This window comes from Branchiostoma belcheri, unplaced genomic scaffold (genome assembly GCF_001625305.1).
Source record: "Branchiostoma belcheri isolate BF01 breed outbred unplaced genomic scaffold, Haploidv18h27 scaffold17, whole genome shotgun sequence".
NCBI classification, from domain to species: domain Eukaryota; kingdom Metazoa; phylum Chordata; class Leptocardii; order Amphioxiformes; family Branchiostomatidae; genus Branchiostoma; species Branchiostoma belcheri.
In genome coordinates this window covers 3,459,028-3,473,016 of record NW_017803157.1, presented here as the reverse complement: position 1 = coordinate 3,473,016, position 13,989 = coordinate 3,459,028, and the positions used below count along the sequence as shown (strand labels likewise).

Here is a 13,989-nt window from a genome sequence, read left to right as displayed (position 1 = left end):
AGTTTTTATAGACATTGTAGTACTTATTTCATCTTATATGGTGCACCTGAAATATTTTTGTGCACCCAATGCATTTTTTTGGTTGGGTGCACCAGTGCACCTATTCCCAAAAATGAATTTCGAGCCCTGACACACGCACACACACATATGCAGACGAGCACGTCGGCAGAACGTACTGCACCTGCGCGAAACCCGTAATGTATTGTACATAGCACTTTGGCAGAATGTCTCATATAAGGTTGTATTCCTTCATATAAGGTTAGCATTTCGACAGTAGTTTCCAAATATTATGTCGGAAAGAATATCCTCTGCAACAGGCAAAATTCTGATGCAACGTTGACCAAAAACCCAACGAAAAACGCGAAACTACGGGGTTCTGCGCAGGTGCAGTACGTTCTGCCGACGTGCTTGCACCAGTGCACCTATTCGCAAAGATGAATTTCAAGCCCAGCAACACACACACACACACGCAGACGAAGCTTGACACTGACCGATGTTGGCATGCTTCAGAAGACGGCAGATTCGGGCTTCTCTCTCAAGCTTCTGGTGATCTGTGGGTGCGGAAAGATCAGCTTTGAGTTACAGCAGCAGCAGTTATACCAGCAGCGTGATAATATGTAGCCTCCGTAGCAGGCTTATAGAACTGGGGGTTTGGTGGCTGTTTTCTGTAGCCCAACGGGGGTAATTCAACCAGGCCGGCTATGTTGTCTATATGCAATCAGAAAATAGCGCATAAAAGGTCCCAAAGACCCCCAAAACCTATACCCAAACCCCCCAGTTTTTGGCATGCTATAGAGGCTAGATAATATGTACGAGCACAGTGGGGATTGTGTGCCACTCCCACCAGAATAGATGCCCTTTCCCTCCCTGCCAATCCATCTATTTATGGACCAGCGGTAAGAAGATTCATGTGAATTTGTGAGGCACCCGAGACTGGTGTATATCCCGGCGTATCTGGATGAAATCCGCCCAATTCACCCCTCCCGTCCCCCGGGACCTATCCCAGGATTATCCCGACACCATTGATGAGCTGGAATCTTTCGTCCTTCTGCCTCAGAGGCGAGGGTTCTGAATTAGGTTGCCTCTCTAATGTATATGTTGGAGTCAATCCAATGCCATTTTCCCTGGGCTGCAATTTTTTCCCACCCTGCCCAACCTCCCAACCAAGTGACTTCTTCATCATTTTTACTCCAGATCCCTGCTTGTCATAATGACACGTTCGGAGAGAGAGGGAAAAAAACAGATAACAGAAAGGAGTAATAAAAAATTGGCATGCATAATGCGGAGGCTAACACGAGCACCGTCGTATGTATAACCCTTTCGGGGGGAATCCTCTCCGCAAATTCACGGGACACGCCAGATGCAATTATCAGTGACATCTCCAATAATCACCCCAGCATTATGGGCCTATCAGAAAAATTATCAAGAACACCGCTACACGGCGAACGGCAGTTCAGGCCCCGACCCGAGCCACCAGCGTTTCTGTGGAACACTACCAGCATGCCTGATTAGGAGCAGCTCTACACAGGGACCTACCTAACACTGGGCCCCAGCTAGCATGAATATCGGCTACATACAAGCTGCAAGCTGGAAAATTATTTTAAAAAACACTGCAGTGCTGTTATCAACCCTTGGGAAACAAACGTTATTTTTACAAGCGTTGAGTGTGTATTGTATGAAATGGAAATATATCTCCCGTTAGTTTCCTTATTTTGCACCAGTTTTGTCTTTTTTTTCTACATCACTGGTTGATTGTTAGATGCTTTAGGGATGCGCTTTTTTTCTGTCAGGTGCAAAAATCTATCTTCTAGCATTTTATCATTACATTACATACATTGTAGTGGCACTGCGTAAGATTTTGCACAAATTCAGTGAGATACTGTGGCACTTATTATTTATATCCATTTTTTTTTATTCCAACTCGAAATTTGGCATTATTCCATGCAAATGACTTCTGACTGGCCTAAACACTGGGTAGTCCCTGCTAAAAAAAAAGAGGTTTAAAAACCTTTTGCTTATTTAGCAACATCTGCGGTAGTGTTTTTGCTACACCTGCTATTTTTTAAATCCCCAATCAAGCAACCCTCTTGTGTACGCATCTCCTTTCCTACCCTGTAATATTTTTTCGGGCTGAGCAAGGAAGAGAAAAATCCCCTGAAAAAGGTTCCTAGCTTGCTAACAACCCTACGGTTTGCTAAAACACCACCGCCCGTGTATATGTTAGAAGCGGTACGGCACTCAACACAGCCCCGAATGCTACGCAAACCACCCGACGAAATATCTTGCATAAAATTATCCCCGAGCCCGACCCTTGGCTTGATACGGGGAAACACCCACTCTGGGCCCCAACATCTCTTCTGGGAACGACGGATATCTGCCTCTAGCTTTCGTGACAGGAGATTTCTCCGCGTAGAAAGATAGAAAAAGATTGTAGGAAGCTTCTTTACCTCGGGCTGATAGCTTCTTCGTGTTGATGATTTTGGCCGCGAATTCCGCACTCGTTGCTTTCTGCACACATCGTCGCACGATTGAGAAGGCACCCCTGGAAAACATACATCCCTTGCATCTCAACCGGGCCGTCAAAACGCACGGAAATTTTACGGAAGACAGAAGAACACCTTAAATTTCGAATCGTAAAGACACCGTGTGTATACTCACTTGCCCAGCTCCTCTTTTAGGTCATAATTATCAGAGAATTTGGTGGTTGCGGTCTGGGCGGCCATTTTGGCTCTGTGTCGGACGTCCGCGCCTGATTGACAATTTGGCTCCGCCTACTCGCAACAACTCTCCCTTTTTCTCGCGTGATACCCCGAGATCCATTCTCCTTGGGTTGGTAAACTGAACCACTTTCACTTTTAGGGGCCCTGGGACTAGCTATTAAAATCTCCAAGCAGAGGTTTGGATTTTGGTTTATTTTGTGGCGTGTCTTAAATAAATACTTTTTTGTCGGGCTTTCTTTTTTGTAGTGTTATCTCTTTGGGGGCTGGCACAAAAGAAACACATAGGAAAAGATGAACTTGGACATAACAAGGAAGAAGGAGAAGAAGAAGAAAGCCCGATAAAAAGCCTAAAAACATATAAGAAAAGCCAATAAAAAGTCTAAAAACACATAAGAAAAGCCAATGATATAAGCCATTTGAAGCCCAAACCTCTGCTTGGAGAGTAATTGTTGAGATTAAAAGGGGTACTAGTGAGGTTAGATTGAAAAGCCATTCTGGTGAAATTTTGAGAATTAAATTTTTTTTTCAGAATTTATTGTAAAGAATTGTAAAGTTGTCTTTGCAGGACAAGCTTTAATCTGATCAGGGCAACCCTTTCATTCTTTCTTCTATTTATGTTGTCCTACAACAGGCTCAATCCCCCGACTTTGTAGTCAAGAGGTTTTAATACATTGTGTAGTTTGGAACAACTCCAAACATTCTCTCAGCTATATTAAAACGTTACTGGTAAGGTCATTGCCCGCCCTCAACTTAATCACATTTTCTTTTTTTACCACGTGAGTACTGACCTTTCAGATGCTTTTGTTCGAAAAGGGCGTGTACAAACGAAATATTTTCCTCTTCTGTTTCTTCTTCTTTGTCTTCTCCAAACACCTGGACCAGACGTCTGTAGCAGACACCCTGTGGTGTTGGGTTACATTGTGTTGCAAGTTGCAGAACAGAGTTGGAGAGCAGTAGTTAATTGTTACTTTTAGTTCATGTTATTTCATTCTCTTTCTGTATAAATAAAGCTAATAACAATTTGTGTCTTTTTGTGGTGTCAGACATAATTTTACCAACACAAACTGTAGTTTCTATTGTTTAACACTTACTGACTACCGTGACACACTCACTCAGTCGCTCTCTTTCGCTTACTCGCTCTCTTATTCCCTCCATCACTCAGTATCACTCACTCACTCTGCTTATCTGTGTTCACACACACATCCTATATTGCAGCAAGTGCAATTTTGTTCATGGCTGAGAGTAGGTAACACTTGTAGCATGGGGCGACCTCTAGCGGTCTGTATGTGTATCGCTGTTATTCAGAACCTTCCCTCGTTCACCAAGTACTAGTTAAACGAAGGTTGACTGAAGTTCTGGAGCAGTCTGACCAGATTTAGGCCACGCGTAACATACTATGCGTATCAAATCGCGTTTGAGTTAAATGTGAGTCAAATATGCATCCCGAACATACAACCGGTTGGCTAACAGCATTCTCAGCGGACTATCTACCCTGACATGTTATCTATTTCTGGAGCCTGGTAGAGGCTACACCTCCGCTGCTATGCTTTTGCTTGCACAGAAAGTGACAATATCTTTAAAATATCAGTGGTGGAATTTCCTCCTACAAAGTAACGTTACATGAAAAGACTTTTTCGTTTTGATGATCTTTTTATTAACATACTTTGTATGTGCCATTAGAAAGAGGAAAATACAGCGAAATTCATTCATTCAAGCAATGAATATAACTTATATCTAGTGTGCAGTACATAGGTTAAGGTAACGTCAAAACAAAACTAAGGCATCGGGCTAATGTATTAGCAATTAAGGAGGTTGAAAAAACTTCCTTGACATCACAGTACTTAAAAGAAGGAGGGAGACAAGAGGTTTACAGTAGTACAGGTTTACAGTTCGGAGAACAAGAACTTTCATCTTTTATTCACACGATATGTCGGTGTGACAGGGCTAAAGATTCGTCACATTAGGTGTTACTGAACCGGCTGCTATGCTCAGTCTAGTTGGTGTACCACAATACTTAAAATAAGGAGGGAGACAAGAAGTTAACTGTACTTTCTTTCGTTGTCTCATAAGAGAACAAGAATCTTGTCTTTTATTCACACGATACGTCGGTGTGACAGGGCTAAAGATTCGTCACGTTGAATGTTGTTACGAATGTTGTTACTGAACCGACTGCTATGCTCAGTCTAGTTGGTCGCCATCTTGTTGTTGATCCAGCTGACGAACTGAGTGACGCGGGTGTAGATGCCGGGCTTGTACGCCTGCGCACAGCCGTATCCCCAGGACACGATTCCGTCCAGGGTCCACTTGCCGCTGTAGTTACAGACCAGAGGGCCGCCGGAGTCACCCTGAAACACACAAACACCAACATTTAATATCCAATGCAATTTCTGTAATAAGATACGCCAAAAAAACAGTTACTCAAGCAACAATCCAGTAGTTAGCTGGAGTTGCAGACCAGAGGGCCGCCGGAGTCACCCTGAAACACACAGTCACCAGCAGCATTTAATATCCAATGCAATTTCGGGTCTGTCGGGGGGTAAATTACTCAAGCAACAATCCAGTTGCTTGAGTAACTGTTTTTTCCATTTCAGATCATTCTCCTTTAATGTAGCACGTTGAATCGTTCCTCTCCGTCAGCATACTGATATCCGTGAAGGAAAATGCCCCTCAACAGATACGGGAGACGCCATAAACTTTCTGCAACCGAAACACTGCTCACAGAGTCGCATGTCCTGCACATACAATATGCATATGTCCTACCTTCATACTTGAATCACTTGTCCATTCCCGGCCATGTTGAGTTAGTTGATTATCCGGAAATAGTGGGACATCTTTGCGGTGTAAGAACACAGTGAAGCTATATTTTCGAAGCCAATGTATAAGGTTGTCTTGGAAAAAAGAGAAAGAAAGGGAACCCACCTGGCAGGCGTCCTTGCCGACCTGGTCATACCCGGCACAGAACATCTTCCCTCAACCGAGACGGGGGGCGCTATAAACTTTTAAATTGTGGATCCTAAGAAAGTCAAAGTCAGAAAAAGTGAGCTCACCTGGCAGGCGTCCTTGCCGCCCTGATCGTACCCGGCACAGATCATCTTGTCGGTGATGGCGCCGTTCATGTACTGCGCGCTGTTACACTTGTTCCACTCCATGATGGGCACGGTGGCCTGCATCAGGTAGGTCGACGCACCGGAGCCTAGAGGAGAGAGATAAACCTAAGGTCAGCGACGAGGACTGGGTAAGACTGGTCATTACGCAAAGGACAATGTGATGTACACTCAAGTTACGACTTATTTTGCTACGCCACATACACACAAAACAACAGTATTCAGTAGTTTGTACAGTACAGCCAGTTGCCTAAGTTGCTTTTTTCAGCTGCCTTGTCAACAGGGAGTATTGTGTAGTGTGTGTCTGTGTGTGTTTGTGTGATGGTGCAAGTCTGTGTCAGTGTTAGTGGATAGCTTTCAGCACCAAGGTCAGGGATATGTGTGCTTGCGTGTGGCGTAACATTCCACCAAGATACGTTCACGAAACGTTCACAAAACGAACGCCCTTGATGTGTGAAAAGGTTAGAAAGGAAAGCCACTATATTTCCCATGTATAGTGTTCAACACCAAGGATAGGGAAGGTCTTTGTGTGTGTGTGTGTGTGTGTGTGTGTGTGTGTGTGTGTGTGTTAGCGGATAGCGTTCAGCACCAAGGACAGGGATGTGTGTGTGTGTGTGTGTGTGTGTGTGTGTGTGTGTGTGTGTGTGTTAGCGAATAGTGTTCAGCACCAAGAACAGGGATGCGTGTGTCAGTGTTAGCGGTAGCATTCAGCACCAAGGACAGGGATGCGTGCGTCAGTGTGTTAACGGATAGCGTTCAGCACCAATGACAGGGATGTCTGTGTCAGTGTTAGTGGATAGTGTTCAGCACCAAGGACAGGGATGTCTGTGTCAGTGTTAGTGGATAGTGTTCAGCACCAAGGACAGGGATGTGTGAGTGTTAGTGGATAGTGTTCAGCACCAAGGACAGGGATATGTATGTGTTAGTGGATAGTGTTCAGCACCAAGGACAGGGATGCGTGCGTGCGTCAGTGTGTTAACGGATAGTGTTCATTCAGCACCAAGGACAGGGACGTAAAGCTAAAAAGCCTAGGAAAGCCACTATTCCGTACCAGTATCTCCCCATCTGGTAGTGACACAGGGGGTGTCAGCAGGCACGTGTGTGTATGTCTGTGTCAGTGTTAGCGGATAATTCTTAGTACCAAGGACAGGGATGTTTGTGTTTTGCACGAGGTTTTGCACGATGGGAGTTCAATTAGCCCTAACGTTGTGGGGCTAATAAATCAACTCATGGCGTACAAAAGTCTATCTCAAAGCTCCTACAGGCGTAACACTCTCACCGGGCGGCCTGTTGAACCTGAGAAAACTATTAGAGCCCCGAAGATAACCTGCTCCGACAACGCTAGTCTGTATACTAGGCTAGAGGCTAAAGGAAAGCTGCTATTTCCCGTACCAGTATCGCCCCAGCCGGTGGTGACACAGGGGGTGTCAGCTGGCACGTTCGTGTATGATGGTGTATGACTGTGTCAGTGTTAGCGGATGGTGTTCAGCACCAAGGACAGGTATATGTGTGTGTATGTGTATGTGTATGTGTATGTGTGTTCTGTGTCAGTGTTAATTGATAGCGTTTAGCACCAAGGACAGGGATGTCCATCAACACACATCCACAAACAAACCATCACTCCCCTATGCTAAAAGCTTAGGAAGGAAAGCCGCTATATCCCGTACCGGTATCGCCCCATCCGGTAGTGACGCATGGGGTATCAGCGGGCACGTCCTGGGTCGGCAGGCAGATCGGGCTGACGTAGTTGTTGAACTGGGCGCTTCCGCTGAGCTTCATCAGGGCAACATCGTTGTTGATCCTAGTGAAAAGTGGATATGTTTGTTTATTTGTTTATTTATTCACTTGCACATTAGAATATCTAATTATTTTTTTATAAAATTATGTAAAAAAAATAAAATAATGTACAGGAGGGGGTAGGAAGCCTACAGGGCTTGTAATACACTTGTAATACAAGACCCACCTCCTTCCTAGCTTACTGATATGAACCATACAGAAACGAGAAGAAGCTGAACCAGTACGTATCAGTATGCTATATTTGTAGTAAGATACCAGGCATCTATCACTGTTTATACGAGTACATAACTTTATCACCATATGTACAGGTATTCAGCTCTCAAGGGCATGAATGTATTGGTTGAATGAATGGATGGATGGATGAATGAATGAATGAATGGATGGATGAATGAATTGATGGATGGATGAGTGAATGAATGAATGAATGAATGAATGAATGAATGAATGAATGTATGAATGAATGAAAGGTGTGGGGTCGTGTGGCGTAACGACAGAGCGTTCGTCTCGGAACCAAGAGGTCCCGAGTTCAAATCCTGCCATGCCAGCGATCTTGTGCCCTTGGGAAAGGCACTTTACAAGAATTTCCTCACTTCACCCAGGTGAAAATCAGTATGTCTGCTGTCCGTTCATGCGTTTGTCTGCGTTGGTGGCGGCATAAAAACTTTGATTGTGCCGTCGCCATGTCTTGTAACAAAGATTGGAATAGAAAAAATGAATAAATGAACGGATTTACTTACTGCCTGGAGTCGTAGTTCTCGTGTTGAATGTGTGTGTGTGAGTGAGTGAGTGAGTGAGTGAGTGAGTGAGTGAGTGAGTGAGTGAGTGAGTGAGTGAGTGAGGGAGTGAGTGAGTGAGTGAGTGAGGGAGTGAGTGAGCGAGTGAGTGAGTGAACAAGCGGATTTACTTACTGCCTGGAGTCGTAGTTCTCGTGCATGATGACCCTGACAACGTTGAAGTCCTGCTGGGTGGAGTCGGTGGTGGTTCTGCGGTGGGAACCCAGGGACACGCGCCACGAGCTGGGGTTGCTCTGTCTGTGGGAAACACAAGATAGCAGACCACAGGATGAACGGATGAAAGTCTTACAATTAAAAACTTAACCTTCCCAGCAAAAAACCTACGTATATGAGGGCTATTGCCTCAAACGAAATAAGAAGTACGGAAATATGTATATATTTTTCTTTCAACGGTGTTGCTCAATGCCACGAAACGAACCGGCCCGAGTCAACCTCCATCTTTGTTTCCTGTAATTCTTCATCAGGGCCAAAAGGGAGCCTGAAACAGTTCTTCATGCGTCTAATACATCGGCACGCGACTGTTTAAACGTAGCCTTTACCAGGCTTCGGGAAGTGGCTGGAAAGAGTAGAAATTGGCCAGATAGAGAGAAAACAAGCCAGTGATGTTCTTTCTGGCCATGGCCATTTCTACTCTTTCCAGTCGCTTCCCGGGGCCTGGTAGAGGCTATGTTTGACTAAGGAGGTTGGTTTGAACCACAGGAGTGCTAAGCGGCCTTACCCGTCGACGCAGTGAGCGGCGGTGACGATCCAGTTGGGCGCGATGATCTGTCCTCCGCAGACGTGACCGCCGTACAGCTTCAGACTGGCCTGCCACGGCCAGGAGCCCTGCACGGCCTGCACGCCTCCCACCACGCGCACGTTCTGAGGGGCGATGGCCGGCTGGCCGCAGTCTCCGTCGAAGGAGGTGATGGGCGCGGTGGTGCCGGTGGTGCCGCCGCCTACAGAAGGGAACATAGAGACGTAGAAAAAAGGTTATAATGATTCCACAAAAGTACAGGGGCTTTCGTATGGTCTACTATAAATACGATCTAACAAAACGAAATACTTCACGAATAAAGTCATCTTACGTAGTACGTACAAATATATGTATGAGGTAAACTACGTACAGAATGTCAGCGGCAAAATATTTAAACATTCTTCAATGTATTTCCCTATTTGCACGCTGTATGGATTATCTCCTCTTATTAGATATGTACGTAAACAATGTTCAAAAACAATTCAAAGTCTACTGCTGGATAAATTGGGGAGATTATTTCCGGACGTTTTAAGTGACATCCATCACTTTTCTTCAGCGTTACAGAGATAGCAGATTTCACCCCTTTTATCTGAGCAGCTATAACTCCCTAGGTTTGTGAGTTATAGCTGCGAACACACAAACACGACCGAAAACAATTGGCCCCTCCACGGAAATATACCCCCTTCCCCGAAGGTAATAATCTGCCGTACCTCCACAGTTCTGTTCATCAGACATGTCTCCACAGTCGTTGTCTCCATCGCAGATCCATGCGGAGTCGATACAGTACAGGCCGTTAGCGCAGAAGAAATGCACGCCCTGCTGGCAGGTCCCGCCTGGTGAACATAGAAAATACTGTCATACATACATACATACATACATACATACATACATACATACATACACACACACATACATACATACACACATATATACAGTACAGACCGTTAGCGCAGAAGAAATGCACGCCCTGCTGGCAGGTTCCGCCACTGTCATACATACATACATACATACATATGTATACATACATACATACATACATATATACATACATACATACACACATACATACATACACACAGTACAGACCGTTAGCGCAGAAGAAATGCACGCCCTGCTGGCAGGTTCCGCCTGGGGTACACAATTAACGAAAATACTGCTAATCATGTATCTTCTAGCATGTATGTCTAATCTTCAAGTAGATGTCTGGTGGCAAAAGCGTTACGGTTAGATATGGCCATCTAGAGAGAGTCCTTAGCTGCCCAGGCTGGAAAATGGTAACTGTCGTGGGAAACCACATAACGTTACAGAACAGTTACACAAATTAGATATTAGCGTGAAAACCCTAATCTCCAAGCAAATCTTTCTGTGGCTGCAGAGACGGAATCAAATTGATCAGGCTGTATTCATTTGCAAGACAGTTACATGTACCATGAGGCGAAGAGGTAACTGTCTGGCCAATGATACAGCCTGATCAATTTGTTTCTGTCTCTGCAGCAACCAAAAGATCTGCTTGGAGACGAGAAAAAAAATCGGATTCCTTACCGCTGCAGCTGGCCTCGTCCGACCCGTCGGAGCAGTCGCGGTCTCCGTCGCACTCCCAGCTAGCGGGGATGCAGTTCCCGTTAGCGCACTGGAAGTCTGAGGAGCTGCAGCTGAACAGCCACGCGTCTGGGTACGGAGAGACAACAAGAGAGAAGTAAGTTAAGAGTAATCCATAAGAAAGAACTTCTTATTATATCTCGGGATACTTGTACAGTTGCCGTTAGCGCACTGGAAGTCTGAGGAGCTGCAGCTGAACAGCCACGCGTCTGGGTACAGACAGACAACAAGAGAGACGTAAATTAAGAGTACTCCATAAGAAAGAACTTCTTATTATATCTCGGGATGCTTGTACAGTTCCCGTTAGCGCACTGGAAGTCTGAGGAGCTGCAGCTGAACAGCCACGCGTCTGGGGACAGAGAGACAACAAGAGAGACGTAAGTTAAGAGTAATCCATAAGAAAGAACGTCTTATTTTATCTCGGGATACTTGTACAGTTCCCGTTAGCGCACTGGAAGTCTGAGGAGCTGCAGCTGAACAGCCACGCGTCTGGGTAAAGAGAGACAACAATAGAGGCGTAAATTAAGAGTAATCCATAAGAAAGAACTTCTTATTTTATCTCGGGATGCTTGTACAGTTCCCGTTAGCGCACTGGAAGTCTGAGGAGCTGCAGCTGAACAGCCACGCGTCTGGGGAAGGAGAGACAAGAAAGACGTAAACCAAAGACACTTAAAACGATTTTCAAAAACTGTTTTTTCTTTCAATTAGGCAAGAGCGACTTAAGGCGCCCAAGTGACTTAAGCACTGGATTTTCAAAGTGTGTGTTTAACATCATCATTATTGTATTGAGTCAAGGGAAACACTAAAAACGACACCGGAAAAACAAGAGGAAAGTCATTTAAACAGATCAACAGTGACCAAGAGCGCAAGGTTAAAAGAAAGACTAAAGTTGTGAATCGGCTATCAATATTACAATTTTGGCATTGTAAGTTCGGCCCAGACGGGCATTCTCACACAGGGGTGTACTTGCGCAATATATGTTCTTGTCATTTTCTTCATGAAGTAAGTCGAATCGATCCTAATTTGATAATGATCTATATCTGTATCTATACCAGAATTTCACTGTTCTTTGCACTTGTAAAATGTTCTATTAGAATACTAGTATCTCTCTCTGATACTCTGAAACTATAACTGTGCGTTGCGTTCCACGTTTTTATATTTTGGCTAACCTAGATCACGATATGTCTACTTTTTACCGACTAAACTAGACAAGGCACTCAATGAAAGTTCAATCTTTTATAAACTCAAAATGTGCCCTAAGGTTTTCTTTTAGGTGTAAGAGGAAAATAACGTCAAAACGCTTACCTCCGCGGGCTGCCAGAGCAACAAGAAGAAGACACCAAATCATATCGTAGTAGTTCTGTTAGATTCTGAGTTGTGACGAAGTCTTTGGCAAAGTAGAGGAAGACAGAAGCCTTCCTCGCTATTTGTACCCGCGCCGCGAAACCCGCGCTTACGCAAGGCAAAACGGTTCCTTCCTGTTTGTATTAGTAGATAAGGACGTTTCGCTGTCCGGTGTTGGTTTAAAAATACCTGTCGCAACACGTCAGAACGCGGGAAACACACAGGTGTGTCGTTAATGGATCCAGCTTTTCTGGACGATTTTATCGTCTTTTATTTATTCTAACGTTCGTAGGAGGATGCGGGTCGAGGGGCCGGTTGATAAATTTCGTAACTAGTACGGTAAACATCTGTAAATAGAGCTACTCTCCGTACCAAGCAGAGGTTTGGACTTTGGCTTATTTTTGGCGTGTTTTTTTACTTTTTATCGGGCGTTCTTTTTTTGTACTTGTACCAGTACAAAAAAGAAAGCCCGATAAAAAACCTGTTTGAAAAACTATATTTAAAAATGCCTATTTAAAACTAGTGAAATTCGATGTTCAATTATTTGCTATTAACAAAAACTTAAGTTTAATTTAGAACTACGTCACGAAAAGCATGGAACCGTCAAAATGGAATTTTCTGCGTCATTTGGGTCTATTTCTGACGCACATTTCTGGGTCTACATCCGGTCCAGACATCACGTGCACATGATGAGGACATCTCTCGTGAAGTTCATGTGATTTGGTCTTGACGTCACCATGAAGAAAGAATCATCAGTAAAAGAGGCCATTACAAGGTCAACGACCTTCCGAATTTGTTGATCGCCAAAACGTCGCCTAATTTCAAAGTTCAGTTCAGAATCTGATGAGCGTATTCTCCTCCTGCAAGGCTACCCTGTGTTACAGTGGGAGTTTATTGTCGCTACCAACTGATCCGTCTGACGGGTGTATTCCTTTTAGCCGAATCGTTAGAGCGCCGGGGTCTGAAGCTGGTGCCCGGGTTTGGAGTGGGTTTGATCCCCGGCCCGGGACCAGGAGTGTCTTTTTGTTTCTACTCTAATTCTTACACCTGTTAAGTTAAGACTTGACTCAGTGACCTGTACCCTGGAGCCGAGGTACTAACCTGTATACTGACCCTGGTAGCAACCTCACATTGTGAACAATGTGATTATTTTTTATTTTATTTTATTCACATGGATTTTTGAGCATTGGATAGGAAGCACTTGTTGTGCTTATGTAAATCCGCTGCTGATGTGATTATATGTATGCCGAACAACAAATAGAACCTTCGGTGGAAGTGCTGGCTGATTGAAGTCTGCTAATTACAGCTGTTTATCTTATCATTATCTTATTCGATAGTTGCCATGGTAACAGTTCCATAGCTGTGCCTAAATGTCAGACGTAAACAAGTAACTTCCAGGGCTCGACATTCATTTTTTTGGCCTTCATACTCTTGTTTTACTTTTAGGCTTCCATAGTTTGTGCCCATGGGCAGGGTATATGGGAGTTATCTACCCTGTAGTATTTGTACTTGGCCTGGCCTGACACGAAAGTTCATCGTCCTTAATACCGTCGCTTTTAGCTCTACATTCGTCGGACCTTAGTATGAACTCTGAATGACCTCGCATGACGATATTATGATGACAAACGTAATTCAAATTCCCACCTACTGTCGCCACCTAGGAGAAATGTGAAGATGTAAATATAACGTTGCGTCATTGCTATTGATTTTGACTTTTTTGCCAAACTTTTTTTTATTCCCACGCTCCCACCAGTTTTGGGGTTCACAGAGGATGTCATCCATATAGTCAAATCAACATGGCCTTACTCAGACACACAGTGGGCAGCGGTGACGACCAAGTCTTGCGCGAGAATCACCCCTCCACAAGGCTGCTCAATAGATCCTTCCGGAAAGAA

General features: G+C 44.5%; 2 protein-coding genes across 20 annotated transcripts in view; both read right to left on the bottom strand.

The window, feature by feature from the left end:
* Nucleotides 1-2,784, bottom strand: part of LOC109466742 (calcium/calmodulin-dependent protein kinase type II subunit delta-like) — a 92,081-nt gene extending 89,297 nt beyond the window's left edge. For all 16 annotated transcript variants that reach the window (XM_019764496.1, XM_019764501.1, XM_019764497.1 and 13 more), the window contains exons 1-3: nucleotides 2,659-2,784; nucleotides 2,448-2,542; nucleotides 492-551 (exon numbers count right to left, since the gene is read on the bottom strand). In XM_019764496.1, the coding sequence (XP_019620055.1) occupies nucleotides 492-551; nucleotides 2,448-2,542; nucleotides 2,659-2,723 (220 nt within the window). In that variant the 5' untranslated portion in view covers nucleotides 2,724-2,784. The remainder of the gene's footprint in view (nucleotides 1-491; nucleotides 552-2,447; nucleotides 2,543-2,658) is intronic.
* A 1,975-nt stretch (nucleotides 2,785-4,759) lies between these two features.
* LOC109466745 (trypsin-3-like) lies at nucleotides 4,760-12,155 on the bottom strand. Of its 4 annotated transcripts, none has more exons than XM_019764516.1 (9): nucleotides 12,056-12,154; nucleotides 10,694-10,819; nucleotides 9,862-9,984; nucleotides 9,134-9,353; nucleotides 8,530-8,652; nucleotides 7,532-7,625; nucleotides 7,217-7,256; nucleotides 5,768-5,913; nucleotides 4,760-5,065 (listed from the first exon to the last, which is right to left on the bottom strand). In XM_019764516.1, the coding sequence occupies exons 1-9, from the start codon at nucleotides 12,096-12,098 to the stop codon at nucleotides 4,904-4,906; spliced, it is 1,077 nt and encodes a 358-aa protein (XP_019620075.1). In that variant the 5' UTR covers nucleotides 12,099-12,154; the 3' UTR covers nucleotides 4,760-4,903. The 4 variants fall into 4 exon arrangements, with proteins under 4 accessions (XP_019620075.1, XP_019620074.1, XP_019620076.1 ...); XM_019764517.1 differs by lacking the exon at nucleotides 4,760-5,065 and adding an exon at nucleotides 5,143-5,196 and having other exon boundaries at nucleotides 12,056-12,155; XM_019764515.1 differs by lacking the exon at nucleotides 7,217-7,256 and having other exon boundaries at nucleotides 4,779-5,065; nucleotides 7,492-7,625.
* Nucleotides 12,156-13,989: the final 1,834 nt, after the last annotated feature.

What these genes read in the sequence shown, in the direction of transcription:
- LOC109466745 (XM_019764516.1), bottom strand. Translation starts at nt 12,098, where the DNA reads ATGATTTGGTGTCTTCTTCTTGTTGCTCTGGCAGCCCGCGGAG. An exon ending in GGACGAGGCCAGCTGCAGCG is followed by an intron (nt 9,985 to 10,693) that starts GTAAGGAATCCG and finishes TATGTTCACCAG; the next exon opens with GCGGGACCTGCCAGCAGGGC. An exon ending in GCCGCTCACTGCGTCGACGG is followed by an intron (nt 8,653 to 9,133) that starts GTAAGGCCGCTT and finishes TGTTTCCCACAG; the next exon opens with ACAGAGCAACCCCAGCTCGT.